The sequence below is a fragment of the Onychostoma macrolepis genome, chromosome 17, assembly GCF_012432095.1.
Source record: "Onychostoma macrolepis isolate SWU-2019 chromosome 17, ASM1243209v1, whole genome shotgun sequence".
NCBI classification, from domain to species: Eukaryota; Metazoa; Chordata; class Actinopteri; order Cypriniformes; family Cyprinidae; genus Onychostoma; species Onychostoma macrolepis.
The window spans coordinates 2,654,506-2,675,670 of record NC_081171.1 but is presented as its reverse complement, the minus strand read 5'-3'; the positions used below and the strand labels follow the sequence as shown (position 1 = coordinate 2,675,670).

Here is a 21,165-nt window from a genome sequence, read left to right as displayed (position 1 = left end):
GGCTGCATTTATTTGACCAAAAATACTACAAAAACTAAAAAAATATTAAATATTTTTAATATTAAAAAAAATCAGTTTTCTATGTGAATGTATGTTAAAATGAAATTCATGCCCTTGATCAAAGTTGTTTTTTTATCAGCATTTATTTGAAGTAGAAATCGTTTGTCATATTATAAATCCTGTCACTACTGTCACTTTAATTTAATGCATCCTTGCTGAATAAACACACACACACACACACACACACACACACACACATATATACAGGTGCATCTCAAAAAATTTGAATATCGTGAAAAAGTTCAATTTCGAAAAGTGAAACTTTCATATATTCTAGATTCATTACATGTAAAGTAAAGCATTTCATTCGTTTTTTTAATTTTTTTTTTATTTTGATGATTAGAGTTTACAGCTCATGAAAAATCCAGTATCTCAAAATATTAGAATATTTACATTTGAGCTTCATTAAATGACCATCCCTACAGTATAAATGCGGGGTATCTCTTGTTCTCTGAAACCACAATAATGAGGAGGACTGCTGACTTGGCAATGGTCCAGAAGACAATCATTGACACCCTCCACAAAGAGGGTAAGTCACAGAAGGTCATTACTGAAAGGTGTGGCTGTTCACAGAGTGCTGTATCAAAGCATATTAAATGCAAAGTTGACTGGAAGGAAGAAATTGGGTAGGAAAAGGTGCACAAGCAACAGGGATGACCGCAATCTTGATAATACTGTCAAGCAAAGCCGATTCAAACACTTGGAGAGCTTCACAAGGAGTGAACTGAAGCTGGAGTCAGTGCATCAAGAGTCACCACGCTCAGACGTCTTCAGGAAAAGGGCTACCAAGCCACTTCTGAAACAGAAACAACGTCAGAAGCATCTTACCTGGTCTCAGGAGAAAAAGAACTGAACTATTGCTCAGTGGTCCAAAGTCCTCTTTTCAGATAAAAGTAAATATTGCATTTCATTTGGAAATCAAGGCCTGGAGGAAGACTGGAGAGGCACAGAACAAGCTGCTTGAAGACCAGTGTAAAGTTTCTGAAGTCAGAGATGATTTGGGGCCGTGACGTCTGCTGCTGTTGGTCCATTGTGTTTTGTCAAGTCTAAAGTCAATGCAGGCGTCTACCAGGAGATTTTGGAGCACTTTATGCTTCCATCTGCTGACAAGCTTTATGGAGATGCTGATTTCCTTTTCCAGCAGGACTTTAGCACCTGCCCACAGTGCCAAAACCACTTCCAAGTGGTTTGCTGACCATGATATTATGATCTAATATTTCATGATCTAATATTCCAAGATACTGGATTTTTTTACTTTCATGAGCTGTAAGCTCTAATCATCAAAATAAAAATAAAATAAAATAAAAAAACACTTTTGAAATGTTTTACTTTACATGTAATGAATCTAGAATATATTTAAGTTTCACTTTTTGAAATGTTACAAAACAATGAACTTTTTCACAATATTCAAATTTTTTGAGATGCACCTGTATATATCAAATGATTAATCACATTCAAAATAAGTTTTTGTTTGTGCTGACAAGTAAATAAAAGGTTTATGTGTGTGTTCTATGTATATTTATTCTGTGTATATATATAAATACACACACATACAGTATATATTTAGAAAATATTTAAATGCATTTATATTTATATAATTTCTATTATAAATAAACATATTTAATATATACATTTACATTTAGTTATTTAGCAGACGTTTTTATCCAAAGCGACTTACAAAAATGAGGACAATGGAAGCAATCAAAATCAACAAAAGGGCAGTGATATGCAAGATATAACAAGTCTCAGTTAGCTTAACGCAGTAGCCTACACGTAGCAAGGTTGTTGTTTTTTTTTAATTATATAATAAAAAGAAAACCGATAGAATAGAAAAAGAATACAGCAAGCTAGTGTTAGAGGCCTTTTTTGCTTTTGTTAATTGTATAATATTTTTTTTTATAGAATACAAAAAGATTAGAAAAGCTAGTGTTAGTATTTTTTAAAGTAATCATAAACATAACATATTTTCTGAAATATATACATGAATCTGTGTGCATTTATATATACATAATAAATATACACAGCACACATACATATTATGTAAACAAAAACTTTTATTTTGTATGCGATTAATCGCAATTAATCATTTGACAGCACTAATATATATATATATACTGTAAACGATTTTTGTAATTTTAACAGTATTTTACTGTAATATGTACAGTAAGATACTGTAAAATGTGTATACAGTATTTTACTATAAACTGCAAAGGATTATGGAAAATATACAGTCACTACTGTATTTCTAAATCCATTTACAGTAAACTAATGTAAAGTTACAGTAGTGAACTTGCCCGCGGAAAACTGACCACTGTTTTCTTCACTGTTTAGTGGACGTGGCCGTAAAAGGACATATGAGAAATGTTGTTCCGTTAACTCAATAAAAAGGTTAGTATATTATTTCTGTTTTATGCAAAACTGAGATATTTTAAGATGTTTTCACTTGTTAATAGTTAACTAACATTATTCATTGTGTCGTTTTTCATGTCTGGAGTTGGAGCCTTTTTTTCTGACTGACGGCCAGATTAACAATGTCGTAACGGTGACAACATCGACTGGTGAGTAAGTTAAGGTGACCTATACTAGTCGGAACAAACCTTAGTTAAACTGAGAAACGTTTGTACATTCTACTGCCCTTTAATGCAGGTTAACTAATCTGGCGAGTCTTAACCTTAACAGCGAACTATCCTGAAATACTGAGGTAAATTGTTCGTTAGGCAACACCACTGTTTCAGTGGAGATTTTAAACAGTATTTTCAAGTACTTCTTTAGCAAAACTTGCTATATTAATATATTGCTAGCCCGTTCCTCTCTTTAAAAGGCAATCCGTTCTGTGAGTTAGTGAAGCTAATTTGGCTAATTTAGTAACATTAGTTAAGTTGATGGAAGCTCACCTGCTGTTAGCACCGCTACGACGGCAATCACAAGAAAAGACTACAAAACACCTCCAATACATACGACATGACCACAAGACCACAAACTTGAAAATAAAATACAAAAGATGTTCTTAACAGTGGTGTTCTTCACTCAGTATTTCATGTTAGCTCGCTGGTTTATGTTATGTCTGTCAGAGAATTTAGGGACCGTCTCTAAAGTTACATATGACATTGCGTACACATTTCTAACTTAAATAGCATTTGAAGAGAATTACCTTACTTGCAATAAAGAGGCAGTGTAGAAACGTTATTATATGTATATATTATATTATATTATATTATATTATATTATATTATATTATATTATATTATATTATATTATATTATATTATATTATATTATATATTATGCTTCCCTGTGTTCAACTAAGTTAGTTAACCATGGCTAACTGACATTAACTTACCAGTTGATGTTATCATCATTACAATGGCTTTCACAAGAAGAGGATCAAAAAAATACACCTCCGACGTTGCAGACAACATCAAGACTAGAAACTTGAAAATAACAAACATGCGTTTATTAAAAATGTAAATTCTATTATTCTATTGATTTAGAGTGATCAGGTTTTAAATTTAATGTAATGATGCTGGAAAGCACTTTGGTCAGCAGCAGTTGTTTTAAATGTGATATAGAAATAAAATTTGTATTGTACTGTATTATTTACGGTAGTTTTTTCTGACCATTATCTGTAATAACACAAAAAGACTGTCTGTTACAAGAGATTTCTCCAATCAAAAACAGTATGCTGACTATGAGGGGCATAATCATCATACAGCCAGCTGTCCATTTTACAGAAATGTAGAATTAGGTAGAATGAAAAATCTGAACTTAATAAAAAGGATCTTGCTTGGAAGAAGAGTGAGGAGGTCGGACAATCTGGTAAATTGTAAAAAACGCTCTTTACTCAATTTGAGCTATATATATATATACATATTGAGTTGATGTGTTTATAATATAAAGCGCAGCTACCCTCTCAACAAAATCCATGTCAGCCATTTCGCAACGAGACTGGAGCCGCCTGGCAGAAGCCATGACGCGAATTTACGTCTGTTGTGAAGCAAATTTCACGCGCGAATGAAGCGAGTAAACTCAAAATGTTCAAGCGATTTATTCGCGCAAGTCACGTCTGGTGTGAACGCCCCACAAGGGGGCTAAAGCCCCAAATGTTTTTATTACCTTGTCTTGTGCGCATCAGGATTGAGTTTTCATGCGCATTAAAATTATTTCTATTAATCCAGCACTTAAAGGGATAGTTCACTCAAAAGGTATTTTTATGAAATCCGAGAGCTTTCTGACCCTGCATAGACAGCAGCACAACTGAAATGTTCCCAGGCCCAGAAACGTAGCAGGGACATCAACAAAATAGTCCATGTGATACAGTGGTTCAATCATACTGATATGAAGCTACGAGAATACTTTTTGTGTGCAAAGAAAACAGAAATAATTTTATTCAACAATGCAGGGCCAGAAAGTTCTCGGATTTCACTAAAAATATCTAAATTTGTGTTCCAAAGATGAATGAAGGTCTTGCGGGTTTGGAACAACATGAGGGTGAGTAATTAATCACAGAATTTCATTTTTGGGTGAACTAACCCCTTTAAACAGCAAAATGAAGCTGCTTCAGATATCTTAAACTTACTGTAGCCTATAAATTCATAATACCGATCTCACCATCTGTCAAAATTAGATTATTGTTGCTGTATAGCAACAAATATAGATTTTTTTTTTTTATCATGGTAGGCCTATTATTTGAGCAGACTTTCTAGGACACACATATGCATTTAGAACGAATATATGAACAGATTGGTTAGCATTTAGCATGGTCTGTGGCAAGCTTTACTTAGTGTCAGGGCAACAAAATTCAATAAACAAGAAGTTAATATTAAGTGATTTAAATCGTAGAGAAAATATTTTCTTTTTGCTCTATTCCGTGAAAATAGTTCTAAACAAAGCCATGTTGTGCATCTCTGCACTCAGCAGTATTTCATTACTGAATGAATTTACCTTTTTTGAACACCTTGAATCAGCGATTCACTGACTATAAAAACAGTTTCTTCCTTCCTGAATGAATGAATCAGCAGTTTTGAAAGAATTGACTGAATAAATGAAGACTCAGTCATTAAGATAGTGGTTTGTTGCCACCTACTGGTAATTTTAGTGTCATTTTTAAAAGTATCATTCTATTCTATTCTATTTTTTTATTAATTTTTTTAAAATTATTTTTTATTATTTATATTTCTGTGTTCTAAATGTTATATTTAAAACATTAATTTCATAATATTATTTATGAAATTTGTAAGTACGAATTATAATTAATTATACTTGTCTCTTAAAGAAAAAAAATTAAGCCATTTTTCAGCATAGCCTATTTTATTTGAAGTGTATCCTGTGTATCTCTGGGCTAAACCCCAGATATCCACTCACTCTAGCACTGCCCCTGGAATCAAACCCATTAGTTTGGTATTCTAGCACTTTGCTCTACTGATTGAGAATACATTGTAAAAACTGGAGCTTTAATAATTTGAATGTGATGGATTATCAATGTGCCTTCCTTGTAGGTGCGTTCAGATGTAGTATGTAACATTTTTATTAACGTCAAAGTGCATACAGCACCAGGTTTGACAGTTGAGGCAAATTCTGTAAACATGCTTTTTATTTTTCTTGTGCTTGCAGAATCACACAATCAACCTTTGTGGCACCAAATGCACTGAAAGTCACAGATCAGATGGAATTCTGGAAAGAGGGTGCAAAGAAAAAAACATCAGCCTGAATTCCCTCCTGCTGTTTCTCATCAGAGTGCTTTTCAACTTTGACTGGCAGAATTACTGAACTTTAACACAACACAAACTCATTTTTACTGTATTGTTTTATTTTATTTACTTTATTTTTTGTAAGGCCTGTTGTGCTTTTCAGTATGTGTATGTTTTGACCAGGGGATGCCCTTTTCTCAGCTAGTGCATTCTAGAGGTCAAGATTTGTAATTTGTATTTTTAAAAAGTTTTTTAAAAATGTTCAACAATTAAAGAATATTATCAGAACTAATTCTCATGAGTTATTGTGATTTTCATGGGGTTGGGGTGGTAAAACTCATGGATTACAGTGCTGTAAGGCAATTGGATTGTTTTTTTACAGGTATAAAATGTTTAAACTAAATGAAAATAAACTCTACAGTATTGATACTGTAAATGACAATACGGTAATTATACTGTAAATGAAAATACAGTAAGGACATTATAGTACTGTAAATGAAAATATTGTAATCATACTGTAACCATTTTTACAGTGACTTACTGGCATCCAGCTGCCAGTAAGTTACTGTAAAATTTACAGAAATCTCTTTACACTGTATATATGTACAGTAGTGGTCAGAATTATTGGCACCCTTGGTAAATATGATCAAAGAAGGCTGTGAAAATTAATCTGCACTGTTAATCCTTTTGATCTTTTATTTAAATAATTCACAAAAATCTAACCTTTCATTGGATAATAAGAATTTAAAATGGGGGGAAATATCATTATGAAATAAATGTTTTTCTCTAATACACATTGGCCACAATTAACGGTACCCTTTTATTCAATACTTTTTGAAACCTCCATTTGCCAGTTTAACAGCTCTAAATGTTCTCCTATAATGCCTGATGAGGTTAGAGACACCTAACAAGAGATCAGAGACCATTCCTTCATCCAGAATCACTCCAGACCCTTTAGATTCACAGCTCCATGTTGGTGCTTCTTCTCTTCAGTTCACTCATTTTCTACAGGGTTCAGGTCAGAGGACTGGAATGGCCAGCAGAAGCTTGGTTTTGTGCTCAGGGACCCATTTTTGTGTTGTTTTTGAGGTTTGTGTTTGGATTATTGTACGGTTGGAAGATCCAAACATGGCCCATTATAAGATTTCTAACAGAGTCAGTCACTTATTGATTTTTTATCTGTTGGTATTTGATAGAATCCATGATGCCATGTGTCTTAACAAGATGTCCAGGACCTCCATCAGAAATATAGGCCCACAACATCAAAAATACAGCAGTATATTTCATTGTACACATGGGGTACTTTTTATCCCTGTGTTCACCAAACCCATCTTGAGTGTTTGCTGCTAAAAAGCTCATTTTTTTAGTTTCATCTGACCACAGAAGCCAGTCCCATTTGAAGTTCCAGTCGTGTCTGATAACTGAATTTGCTGGAGTTTGTTTTTGGATGAGCGAGGAGAATTTTTCTTGAAACCCTCCCAAACAACATGTGGTGATGTAGGTGCTGTTTGACATTTATTTTTTTTAAAGGTTTTCTGACCCCGAGACAACTATTTTCTGCAATTCTCCAGCTGTGGTCCTTGGAGAGTCTTTAGCCACTCAAACTCTCCTTCTCACCATGCATTAGGACGATATAGACATGCGTCCTCTTCCAGGCAGTTTCTTAACATTTTATGTTGATCGGAAATTCTTAATTATTGCCCTGATTGTGGAAATGGGAATTTTCACTGCTCTAGCTCTTTTCTTAACACCACTTCACTAATTTGTGAAGCTCAATTGTCTTTTGCTGCACATCAGAAATATATTCTTTGGTTTTGTTCATTGCGATTGATGATTAAGGGAATTTGGGCTTTGTTTTCCCTCCTATTTATATTTCTGTGAAACAGGAAGCCATGGCTGGATAATTTCATGTTCATAATCACCCTGGAGTGCTCAAAATTGTGAATGTGAATGGGAATATACTTCAGAGATATTTTACTCATAAGAATTTCTAGGGGTACCAATAATTGTGTCCAACGTGTATTTGAGAAAAACATTTATTTCATAATGATATTTCCCCCCATTTTAAATTCTTATTATCCAATGAAAGGTTAGATTTTTGTGATTTTTTAAATAAAAGATCAAAAGGATTAACAATGCAGATTAATTGTCACAGCCTCCTTTGATCATATTTACCAAGGGTGCTGATAATTCTGACCACTACTGTATATACTGTATCTATGTATGTATAACTCTCCTCAAACTTTTGAACAGTATTTTGTATTTTAAAGTAGATCTGAAGAAAAGTTCATGATTAGAACAAAACATATGTAATGCAAAACATCAAACAACTAATCCATCACTAATTAGGGCCTGCGGTAGTGTATATTTGGTATAATGAGCTGGTCATGATTCATCAGACCTGTACAGCGTCCTGTAGTTCAAAAAAAAAAAAAAAAAAAAAAATTATATATATATATATATATATATATATATATATACAGCAAATATATTGTGACAAAATATATTTAAGTAAATTTTTTGGCCTTTTTTTCATTTTATTAAAGGTTTTTTTTGTTGTTGTTGTTGTATAGGTTAGCAAAAACAACATTTCTCATGAAGCTTCAAGCAGTGATTTGTGTCTGTGTGTGTTTGACGAGTTTGGATGACGCAAACACTAACCATAGAAACAGAACATTTTACACCATCAATTTGCCACACTGGGGATAAAATCGCTTCTCCACATCTCACCTGGCCCCGGATGAGGTTTGAGCGCCGCAGTTTAAACACAAGCCATTTCACTCATTCACCTACTGAGTGAATTTGCATGTGTTTTTCCCTCATAGAGACTGTGTAATTCTTCAAATTAGAGCCTCTTTGCTATTCATGAATTTCCACAGCAGAGTGTAGCTGCGTTTAGAAGGCAAGCGCACATGCTTTACATGCTTTGCTTCATTTAAAACTGCAAAACTATTTCTAATTGCTGGATAATTATTATGCATGCCGTGTTTGTGAGTTAAAATTAACTGAGAGGCTACATCGAATATTTGTAGTTTTAAAAATTCATTTTACACCTCAGGACTATTTAAAGCAAACATGTGAAGGAAAAGAAAGTTCATTGAAATGATGAAAAATAACAAGTTACGTGACCTAAAATATACACTTTTCTTTGCAAATACACAACTGTTCAAAAGTTTGGGGTCAGGAAGATTTTTCTTCTGAGGAAATGAATACTTTTATTCAGCAAGGACACATTAAATTGATCAAAAGTGACAGTGAAGTCAGCTATGCTGACATTTATAATGTTACAAAAGATTTCTATTTAAAATAAATGCTGTTCTTTTGAACTTGCTATTCATTAAAGAATCCTGAAAATTAAAGCATATCATGGTTTCCACAAAAATATGAACTGTTTTCAACACTGATAATAATCAGAAATGTTTCTTGAGCCGCAAATCAGCATTTTAGGATCATGTGACACTGAAGACTGGAGTAATGATGCTGAAAATTCAGATTTGATCACAGAAATAAATTACATTTTAACTGCAATAATTTTAATTGCAATAATATTTCACATTTTTTTTCTGTTTTTACTGTATTTTTAATCAAATAAATGAGCAGACAAAACAAAAAATGTGTTAAACCCATCTCTAATACACAAACACAAGCATCATGTCACATATGTACCAGCAGGTCGCTCCCTCCACGCCTCCAGATCCATTGATGGGACGTTCCCGCAGGAGAGAAAGTCCTCTGGGTAAGATGCCAGTCTGAAGGCATCGAGAGGAACCTCCGTCACACCGCTGTTGTCACAGATCACACGAGACAGAGAGTGTGTTTGTAGTTCCTGTCTTTGTTTTGGGGAAAACACACCGGGATGTTCCCACCAGAATCTGAAACGCACCAGAAATATCAACAGCTTGACTGATGTGATGTCTTATTCTTATCAGTTTGACAAACTCAGACTAAACAAAAAAAGATCTCAACAGAAGTCAAATCATGTTCTTATTCAGTATTTTTGCCTTGTTTCCCAGTGCAAATATCTAAACATTCAAAGCAAAATTATAAAATATTGAGTCTTGTTTTCTGAAAAATTAAGTTTGAAATTGATTCATGAGTCTTTTTGACCGATTCACTCAAAAGAATCAGTTCATGAGAGTCGCACTAATTGTACTACAACTGCAACTCTTATGAACTGGTTCTTTTGAGACAATCAGTTAAAAAGACATAGTAATTTGTAGTTTTAATTCATCTTAAAGTTGAATATTTTTCATTAAAGAACCATTTATGATAAACTCTGATCTGAATGAGCCTTATGTAAACTAATTAATCATTAGTTTGAAAGTTAGTGTTTTTGACCGAATCATTAAAAATAATCAGTTCATGAGAGTCGCACTAATTGTACTACAACTGCAACTCTTATGAACTGGTTCTTTTGAGAAAATCAGTCAAAAAGACTTTATTGTAATTTTACTAAGCAAAAATACTTTTTTGTAACAATGTTTAATATTTTTTATTAAATAACCATTTATGATAAAACTCTGAGTTTGAAATTGATTCACAAATGTTTTTGACCAATTCGCTCAAAAGAATCAGTTCATGAGAGTTGAACTAATTGAACTACAACTGCAACTCTTACAAACTGGTTCTTTTGAGAAAATCAGTCAAAAAGACTTCTGGTAATTTTACTAAATAAACAAAAAAAGTAACAATTTTTTTTTAAATTAAAGAACCATTTCTGATAACAAAACTCTGATCCGAACGAGCCCAAGGCAAACCAATAACTCTTTTGTTTGAAATTGACTTGTGAGTCTTTTTGACTGATTCATTCAAAAGATCCAGTTCATGAGAGTCACACAAACAAGACTTAAAATCGTATGTCATTTTGCATCTCAAGGAAATGGTTCTTGATTTAAGAATGTTCAGACATTTGGAAAACAAAACAAAATATTGAGTAAGAAAGTAATTTTTTTTGCCGTGTACGGATCAGGAGGGACATGACAGTTTTAGCCGAAGCTAAAGCTTGTTTTCCAGGTGTAACAGTATGATGTGTGCAGGACTGTGTGACTGTATCTGAGCAGCGTTTCTGCTGTCACTGCAGCGCACCTGTCACCTTCTCTTAGCGTCTTCATCTGTTTCCCGATCAAGCATGCGAACAGCGGGCCGGTTCTGGAGCCGGACGCCGGACGCTCCAGCAGGCCTCCCAGCCACACGTCTATGTTGTCCGGATGGCCGTACACATCCATTATTGTCTCCACCAAATCACCACTGCCGACCACCTCGATGAGATCCGATCGGGTTTCAACTCTGTCAAACCCACAGAAAGCCCTCCAGTCATTGTAACCTGGAACAGACAAGCCAGTCAGAGTCAGGTTTTAAGATCACCTGGGTTTTTTGTTGAGGAAATCAGACCAGTGAAGTATCATTGAAATACTATTAGAATTTTTATTAATACATTTACTCAGTTTTTATATTTTATATTTTCTGTTTTATTACGTCTATATAGTTTTTATTCATTTTATTTCATTGTTTTAGTTTTAGTTATTTTAGTACATCAAGTTAAACTAAATGAAAATAAGAAATGTTGCATTGAAAAGTAGCTGCAATATATTACATTTAAAATGTTAAATATTATATTTTAAATGTATTTTATTTCAGTTAAAGTGTATTTTATTTCAAGTAATGTCAGTATACAGTAGTATACAGTTATTAAATAAAAATGAAAAATGTTGAGGAAATCAGACCTGTGTTATTTTAGTATCACTGTTTTGAATGAATTTTAATTTTTATATTTTATTTAGTTTAATTTTAGTTAATGTTTTAGTAATTTTGTTTTTATTTATTTTTTAATACATTTTTATTTTAATTTTGTTTGTTTTTTAATATCAAGTTATTAAATGAAAATGAAAAATGTTGCTTTGGAAACTAGCTGAAATAAAAGTTTTTTTAATTTATGTTTTATTTTTATTTTATTTCATGTCAGTTAAAGGTTAATTGATTTCAAGTCATATATATATTTTTATTTATTTATTTTTTCTCTCTCTCTTTTTTTTTTTTTTTTACAGTTTAACAATAATAACCCTAATGTACCTGGTAGGCCGTGATCTCGTCCACGCTGCAGGTTCAGAGCAGCCAGATCCAGAGTGTCTGGGATGTTGAGAACCACCAGTCTTTGGGTCAGTTCTTCAGTCATGAGATGCTCCTGGTTCTGCAGGGCAGCCGGTCGACCCAGAAGACCCCGCAGGACCGGATCCAGCCCGCCTGAGGAGCACAAAACATGCTCTCACACATCAACCAGCCCACAAACACAGTCTAACTCAAAGCTACTAACTTCATTTCCCAAGTAAACAGGAACACCAATGTTTTATATCAGTCAGAATGTATGTAAAATATCTTCTAGATGGACACCTGATCTGAACTTCAAACTATAAATCATTCAGTTACCAGCCAAATGAGAAAGATTATTCAGTGCTTCATTAATGAGTCTGCCAGTAGCTGCAGTAATAATTTAATATTGACATGTTCAATATTTCTGTCCCTTGCCTGGACATGTCAGCATCAATCAGCTGTATAATGGAGTCAGCCTGCCCTCAAAGGCTTTCTTATCAACACGGGATGCGTTTCAGTATTTTGCATAAGAACAACATCTGGCTGAAGAAGAGTTTTCATCAAAAATTAAGTTGTGTTAATTGGTCAAGTCAAATTTATTTATATCACAATAAAAATGGTTTCAGAGCAGCTGTACAGAAAATAGTAATGTTCATTTTTAAAACATCTTAGTATCTTCACTACATAATATCTCGCTATATATATATATATATATATACACATGTGCATCTCAATAAATTAGAATGTCGTGGAAGTTCATTCATAAGTTAATTTATTTCAGTAATTCAACTCAAATTGTGAAACTCGTGTATTAAATAAATTCAATGCACACAGACTGAAGTAGTTTAAGTCTTTGGTTCTTTTAATTGTGATGATTTTGGCTCACATTTAACAAAAACCCACCAATTCATTATCTCAACAAATTAGAATATGGTGACATGCCAATCAGCTAATCAACTCAAAACACCTGCAAAGGTTTCCTGAGCCTTCAAAATGGTCTCTCAGTTTGGTTCACTAGGCTACACAATCATGGGGAAGACTGCTGATCTGACAGTTGTCCAGAAGACAATCATTGACACCCTTCACAAGGAGGGTAAGCCACAAACATTCATTGCCAAATAAGCTGGCTGTTCACAGAGTGCTGTATCCAAGCATGTTAACAGAAAGTTGAGTGGAAGGAAAAAGTGCGGAAGAAAAAGATGCACAACCAACCGAGAGAACCGCAGATTATGAGGATTGTCAAGCAAAATCCATTCAAGAATTTGGGTGAACTTCACAAGGAATGGACTGAGGCTGGGGTCAAGGCATCAAGAGCCACCACACACAGACGTATGGAATTCAAGGAATTTGGCTACAGTTGTCGTATTCCTCTTGTTAAGCCACTCCTGAACCACAGACAACGTCAGCGACGCCTCTTCCCTGGGCTAAGGAGAAGAAGAACTAGTCCAAAGTCCTCTTTTCAGATGAGAGCAAGTTTTGTATTTCATTTGGAAACCAAGGTCCTAGAGTCTGGAGGAATGGTGGAGAAGTTGCTTGAAGTCCAGTGTTAAGTTTCCACAGTCTGTGATGATTTGGGGTGCAATGTCATCTGCTGGTGTTGGTCCATTGTGTTTTTTGAAAACCAAAGTCACTGCACACGTTTACCAAGAAATTTTGGAGCTCTTCATGCTTCCTTCTGCTGACCAGCTTTTTAAAGATGCTGATTTCATTTTCCAGCAGGATTTGGTACCTGCCCACACTGCCAAAAGCACCAAAAGTTGGTTAAATGACCGTGGTGTTGGTGTGCTTGACTGGCCAGCAAACTCACCAGACCTGAACCCCATAGATAATCTATGGTGTATTGTCAAGAGGAAAATGAGAAACAAGAGACCAAACAATGCAGATGAGCTGAAGGCCACTGTCAAAGAAACCTGGGCTTCCATACCACCTCAGCAGTGCCACAAACTGATCACCTCCATTCCACGCCGAATTGAGGCGGTAATTAAAGCAAAAGGAGCCCCTACCAAGTATTGAGTACATATACAGTAAATGAACATACTTTCCAGAAGGCCAACAATTCACTAAAAATGTTTTTTTTTTTGATCTTATGAAGTATTCTAATTTGTTGAGATAGTGAATTGGTGGGTTTTTGATAAATGTGAGCCAAAATCATCACAATTAAAAGAACCAAAGACTTAAACTACTTCAGTCTGTGTGCATTGAATTTATTTAATACATGTTTCACAATTGAGCTGAATTACTGAAATAAATGAACTTTTCCACGACATTCTAATGCACCTGTATATATATATATATATATATATATATATAGAGAGAGAGAGAGAGGTGTGTGTGTATATATATATATATATATATATATATATATATATATATGTGTGTGTGTTATTATTTTACTTTTATTTATCTACTATTGTATCAATTAATATTTTCAATTAACTTTTATTTTTAGCTTTTTAATTTACTTTTTTTTACTTAAATTTTACTGGTAAATTAGTTTAAGTGTTTATATTTAGCTTCATTTATTTTCATATATATATATATATATATATATATATATATATATATATATATATATATATATATATATACACTTTTAATACGTTTCTACTTAGTCTCTTCACCTCGTTTTCCAGTTAAAATATCTAAATATTCTTCAAACATGGTGAATTTACTTGAGAAGCAACACTGCGTTAGGTCTTACATTAAGACAAAATACACTCATAATAACTACTTTATATTAGATACAATCTATATTTAATATTTTTTTTATAATATGTATAATACATATTTAGTATGTATATATAATACTTTTATACTTTAAAAGCAAGAAAATCAGTGAAGAGTAGGATCTTTTGCAGTGTAAACGGACAGTTCTTGATGATGATAAACTGGAGAGAGGATCAAAAAAGTCTGGTTAACTAGATCTGCATGTCTGGTTTGATGTTCACCTTCTCTAACGAGTCTCCAGGGGCTGAAGAAGGTCTGCTGGAGGTTCAGGGAGGAGAAGCGCTGGTGTTCCTGGAAGCTCTCGTTGAGTCTCCTGAGCCGTGGTGAGATGGTCACGTGACCGAAGCGAAACGCAGCCGTGGCGAACACGTTTGACACCGACGGGTTCACAGAGTCGTCATAGCCCACGTACGGCCCGATATACTCATCAAACGCTTCCCGTCCCATGATCTTGGGAACGTAGTCCCTCATGGTTATGATCTGCAAGAACAACAATATAAAGAGTGAATCAGTATCTCCTTTACAAAACCTGGTGAGCTGAGCTGCCTTGTAGTCATGTGAAAATAATTAGGCGGTGAAACAATATTCACTCAGACATTGCTAGTAAATGTCACAAATAAGTAGCGCAGTAAATTAAACATGACATTTTGAAGTTGAAAGACTCCTGTCATACTCTAGTATGACACAATACTCTAAAAACATACATAAATACAGAGCACACACAAATATTAAATAAAATATTTTAATCAGACTGAACTATTTTTAGTTAAGTTGTGAATAACATGAATGTGTATTTATGATCAACATTGCATTTTGGCAGTTTGGCAGTTATTTTAGCATTATAAACTACTATAGTATTTATACAGTATAGTGTATAATATTTTTTATATTAATATTTTGAATAATTTTTATTTCAATTTTAGTTTGAGTAATTTGGTCATTTTATTCATTTTTCAAGTTTTTCTATTTAGCAGATTTCAGTTTTAGTTTTTAACTAAAGTAATTTAATATTTCATTTAGTTGGCAAGACAAGTTTTTACATTTAAAATTTTCATTTAATATTTATATTTGATTTCATATCATTTTTGTTTCGATGAACAAAAACTATTTTATAAGTACGTTTTATTTATTTCATTGCATCATAACATAACATGACACTTATTTGGTGATGCATTTTACACATTAAAAAGCAACAAGAATAAAAAGAATAAAAAGCAAAAGAAAAAACCCTTTAATTTAGGCATGTTTTTATTTTTAATATTTATATTTTATTTTGTCATTTATTTCTATTAACAATTTTTTTTTAGGTATGTTTATTTTCTTCATAATAGTTCTTTCCATAATAACATAACATACATGTAATATTTGTGGATGAATTTTACACAGGTTAAAGAAAGAAAGAAAGAAAGAAAGAATGAAAGGAAAAAAACTTAATTTATTTTAGTATTTAAACTTCAGTTAGCTGCCAAGCCATCATTTAATATTTATATTTTATTTTATGGCATTTCAAGTAAAATTATTTCTTTCTAGGTATTTTATTATAGTTATATGTTATTGCATCACAACACAACATAAGATGACTTACATATAATTTGGTAATTGATTTTACACAGGTTAAGGAGGGGATAAAGTGGGGAAAGGGATAAAAAAGATTTTTAGTTAATAACAACACTGCATTGTAGATGATTCCTTTTTTAATGGTTGCAATGCTTTCTGGGATCATCTTTTTTGCATGCTGCCTAAGAGGTGTGCTGTGATGCTGAAAGATGCCGTCTAGATCACTAGGTTTTGCATGAACAATTGAGCATCTTTACATCACTGCATCAAACAGACATTTGCAAGACATAATGACAAAATGGTAAATCTGAACACACTTCTATCAGCCCCCATAATGATAGTGTGATTCTGAAATCTATAGACGCAACTCTGAGAAAAGCACACTTCATCTGCTCGACTAATGGGAATGACACTCGTCTATCTGGGATTTTGTATATTCTGTGTGAGATGGTGGTTTGGGACGTCCTGTGCCTGCAGATAAGATGAGATCGTACAACTCTTTCTCGCTGTGATACGCCTCAAAAATTCATCTCGTCTTATCGCTGTTTATGAAAATAGTCCAGCGTTTCACCTTGAGAGGTGCGGCATCCTACACAGAGATGTTACTGCTGAGTTGATTCATTTACACAGGTTAAGGAAAGAATGAATAAAAAAAGCTAATTTAAAAAAAGCATTCATTTACTTTTATTTCAGTTTTAGTAATTTTAGTACTTCATCTTAAACTTATGTTATTGATGTTATTTAATATCTATGTCACTTTTATTCCAATTAACTTTTTTAACAATTAACAATTAATTTTATTGAATCATGACATAATTTACATATAATTTTATTTAGTGATGAATTTTACACAGGTTAAGAAAATGTAAAAAATTAAAAATGTAAAAAAAATCATAATAATAATTATAATAATATATATATATATATATATATATATATATATATATATATATATATATATATATATATATATATATATATATATATATATATATATGACATATTTCAGTTTTTCATTTAATATTTATATTTCATGTCATATTTATTTCATTTCAATTAACAAAACAATTTATTTTATTGCATCCTAACAATAACAACATGACTTATATATGATATTATTTAGTAATTAATTTTATACAGGTTAAGGAAAGAGAAAAAAAACCCTAAATAAACAACAACAACAACAATTCGAATTCGTATTCATTTCAGTTTTAGAAATTTTAGTACTTCAGCTTTAACGTATTTCAGTTAAAGCCAACTTTTTCAAAGTTTTTTATTTTAAATTTTTTATGTAATATTTATTTTATTTTGTGTAAGCTTTATTTCAGTTAACAAATACACATTTTTTTAGCTATGTTTTATTTAATGTAATCTTATTTCATAACATCGTAACATAATATGACTTAAATACAACATTATTTTGTAATGAATTTTACACAGATTGAGGAAAGAAAGAACAACACAAAAGCTATCATTTATTTATATTTAAGTTTTAATAATTTTAGTACTTCAGCTTTAACGTATTTCAGTTAGTTGCCGAGCCAACATTTAGACTTTTTTCTGTTTTTATTTTCAGCTTTATTGGAAGTAACGAACATGCTTTTTTTTAGGAAAGTTTTATTTTTATTTATTTTAATTGTAGCTCTCTTCTGTGAGATGGCGGTTTGGGACGTCCTGTGCCTGCAGATAAGATGAGATCGTACGGCTCTTTCTCGCTGTGATACCTACGCCTCAAGAATTCATCTCGTCTTATCGCTGTTTATGAAAATAGTCCAGCGTTTCATGTCGAGAAGCGCGGCGTCCTGCACAGAGATGTTTCAGAAGCGTGTCTGACTGACGGAGGGGACGTATAAATCAAACCCGCTGTCCGTAAAAGAGCAGCACTGGAAACTGTTTTAACTGGCCATGTGAAGTCGGCCCCTGCGGGACGTTGTTAAAACACTGCGCTCCGTTTGATGTGAGCCATTTCCATGGCTTCTGTACTGCTTTAGAGTCCCTTTAATTCACGGAGCCGGGCAGCATTCAGCCTCAGAGACGCCTGTGCGAGCCATCAAATGTGTCTTTGATTCGGCGAGGACCAGGGCTTTACTTCCACGCCTCGAGGCCTTTAATCCCTCAATCTCTTCTCTGCCCAGTGTGGCGCATCTGCTTCTCTGTCTGTTTGACACAGAAAGGATCTGATTCTGCTGCCACATTCATCAGGTTCATCATTTAAGTGCATTCAAAAACTCATTCAAATACCGTCCTTCATCATATTTGCTGAATGAAATTCAAGTTTCTTACTAATTTTTGGGTGCTGATTCCAAAAACAGTGCCCATTTTACATATAAAATGTGTGCATTTGTAGCTTTTAAAAACATAAATAAAAATAAATAAACAAATAAATCATTTTAGTTTATTTTTATTTCAGTTTTAGCTTTAACAATTTTAGTGCTTGAGCTTAAAAATAAATCCCATTAAAACCTAAGAATATTTTTTTTTTTAAATAAAAAAATGTTCTTTTGTGAAAAAAGACTCTAAGTGATGAAAGTTTTTATTAATATAAGTTTCAATGAAAATAAAATAAAAACTATAAATAAAATAAGAATTAAATTAAAACTGAAATAAAAAGGAATGTCAAACTATATAAAGACATAAGAATAAAAATGTATTCTTATTTTATGAAAAAAAATGTAACAAAGAATATTTAAAGAAAATAGTTGCCAAGACAACATTTGATGTACTGTGCAACAACTTTACTAACAACTGTACTAAAATAACTAAAATAATATAAAAAAAACACAACAAAATAACTAAAACTTTAAAATTAAAAAAGAAAATATTCAGTAAAAATAAAAACGAACACTGTAAAAAATAAAAAGGTGAGAAAACTTAAGGCAACCAGTTTCAGTAGATTTTTGGGTTTTCTCTACTTGTTGTTTTCAGTTTATACAACAAAAAGTTGAGAAAACTCAAAAATCTGCTGAAGCTGGTTGCCTTAAACTTTTAAGTTTTCTCAACTTTTTACAGTTAATTTAAAACATGAATAAAAACTATATCTCAGTAACACTAAAGTACAGTAGCACTGCTCTGAATCAGACGCGGATCTGTGGTTGAACCCGCCGTCACTGCAGTACAAACAGAGAGGAGTTTCAACGCCTGAAGCACACAGTGTTTCTCAAACTGCAGATAAGCTTTAATTGGACGCTTTCAGAAAAGAGAAAAGCTCAGTGTGAGCAGCGCCGCTGAGGGACTAACCGCTTTAACTAGTCTATCGCTAACCGGGTATAAACAATAAACACGCTCAGATCTGATCACTGAGACTATGAGACGATCCGCTTTGAAAAGGACATTATCAATCTGCTCAGCTTCATTCTGTTCATCCTGAACGGTTGCTGCCTCAAGCACATAAACACATTTATCGCATGTTCAAAGATGCAGTTTTTTGCATGTTAAAATACTATTTCTGAATATCGATTCACCCAAAAGAGTCTGTGATGCATCAAAAACTTCATGTAAAGCATGATTTAACATGTCGCTAGTATGATTTAGCACATTGCTAGTATGTTGCTAGCATGTTTTAACATGTTGATTATATGATTTAGCATGTTTCTAACATATTTCTAGCATGATTTAACACATTGCTAACATAATTTAGTAGGCTACATCGATAGCATGATTCTAAGATGCTTTAGCATGTTGTCCTATGAGAAAAGAAACAGCATACAAAGTCAGCTTTGCGTCAAGCTCAGTGGTTATCTTCAAAACTGTAGGAGGAGATATTATTAAAAAAACGTTGTCTCAGAAGAAGCAGCCAGTTAAACAGTAGATCAGTATCCTGGCTCTGTCAAGCCGACATAATTAGCTCTTCAGCGTTTAGCACAGATGAAAACACACGTCCAGATCTGACAGTACTGTAGGTAACAGAACTGACGGGTTTTTCTCTTCTGCTCTTGTGATTTTTGATTTTTTTTTTCTGCTGATGTGTGATTTTTGGTCAGCAGAGACAATGAGACCCTCGACTGCGGACGTTCAGAATCAGTAATTGCTCATCAGAGGTCACGTTTGTCAGGCAGAAGTAATTTATGGAATATGTTTTGCATACATTTTCTCATGAAGGCAAAGTTTCATTGCCAAAGAAATTAGTTTTGTTAAAATTATTTTTTGTTAAAAAAAATAAAGTTACTATGCTTTATATGTTTTGATAATATGATTTGAGAGAAAAAAAAAAAAAAATCCTGTAAATTCCAACCAAAAAGACAAACTATGGTTTAGAGTCTGAAACATTTTTTATGTTTCTGAAAGGTCTCTTATTCTCACCAAGGCTGCATTTATTTGATCACAGTAAAAACAGTAATATTGTGAAATTTTATTACAATTTAAAATAACTTTTCTATGTGAATATCTGTTAAAATGTAATTTATTTCTGTGATCAAAGTTGAATTTTCAGCATCATTACTCCAGTCTTCAGTGTCACATGATCTTCAGAAATCAGTCTAATATGCAGATTTGCTGCTCAAGAAACATTTCTGATTATTATCAATGTTGAAAACAGTTGTGCTGTTGAATATTTTTGAGGAAGCAGTGATGCATTTTATTTTTCAGGATTCTTTGTAAAAAGAAAGTTCAAAAGAACAGCATTTATTTAAATAAATCTTTTGTAACATTATAAATGTTGAATAAAATGCTGAATAAAAGTAATCATTTATTATATTTGCATATTTACATGAAAATAATTTAGAAAATGTTTATAATATAATAAATAATATTTATATGATAAGTCTAATAAATTTATGTAATACATATAATATTTATTATATTAATTTCTTGAGTAACTTTTGATCAGTGTTGTATATTGCACTGTTTTGAAGGACCAGCACATTCACACACCATGCTATTTACATGACAGCCCAAAAATACATTAGTATTACCATTGTGCATCTACCATATTCACAAAAAAACATATTATATGATATCATAACAACAACAACAAATGTCCAAAACTATGATAATACCATAGTATATATACTGCACATCTATTTGTTTTACTGATGAATTGAAATTGCATT

The 21,165-nt window shown here is 32.7% G+C and overlaps 1 protein-coding gene and 1 long non-coding RNA gene across 4 annotated transcripts in view; one reads left to right on the top strand and one right to left on the bottom strand.

Annotated features, from left to right (window-relative positions):
- The first annotated feature begins 2,389 nt into the window (after positions 1-2,389).
- On the top strand, positions 2,390-6,242 carry LOC131523412 (uncharacterized). The gene is made up of 3 exons (XR_009266770.1): positions 2,390-2,448; positions 2,555-2,618; positions 5,670-6,242. It is a non-coding gene; the product is annotated as an uncharacterized LOC131523412 (long non-coding RNA).
- A 3,109-nt stretch (positions 6,243-9,351) lies between these two features.
- Positions 9,352-21,165, bottom strand: part of tpo (thyroid peroxidase) — a 37,195-nt gene continuing 25,381 nt past the window's right edge. For 2 of the 3 annotated variants that reach the window (XM_058749269.1, XM_058749268.1), the window contains exons 8-11: positions 14,782-15,040; positions 11,816-11,986; positions 10,832-11,069; positions 9,352-9,618 (exon numbers count right to left, since the gene is read on the bottom strand). In XM_058749269.1, coding sequence (XP_058605252.1) covers positions 9,396-9,618; positions 10,832-11,069; positions 11,816-11,986; positions 14,782-15,040 — 891 coding nt within the window. In that variant the 3' untranslated portion in view covers positions 9,352-9,395. The remainder of the gene's footprint in view (positions 9,619-10,831; positions 11,070-11,815; positions 11,987-14,781; positions 15,041-21,165) is intronic. The other variant, XM_058749270.1, reaches the window with a different exon arrangement.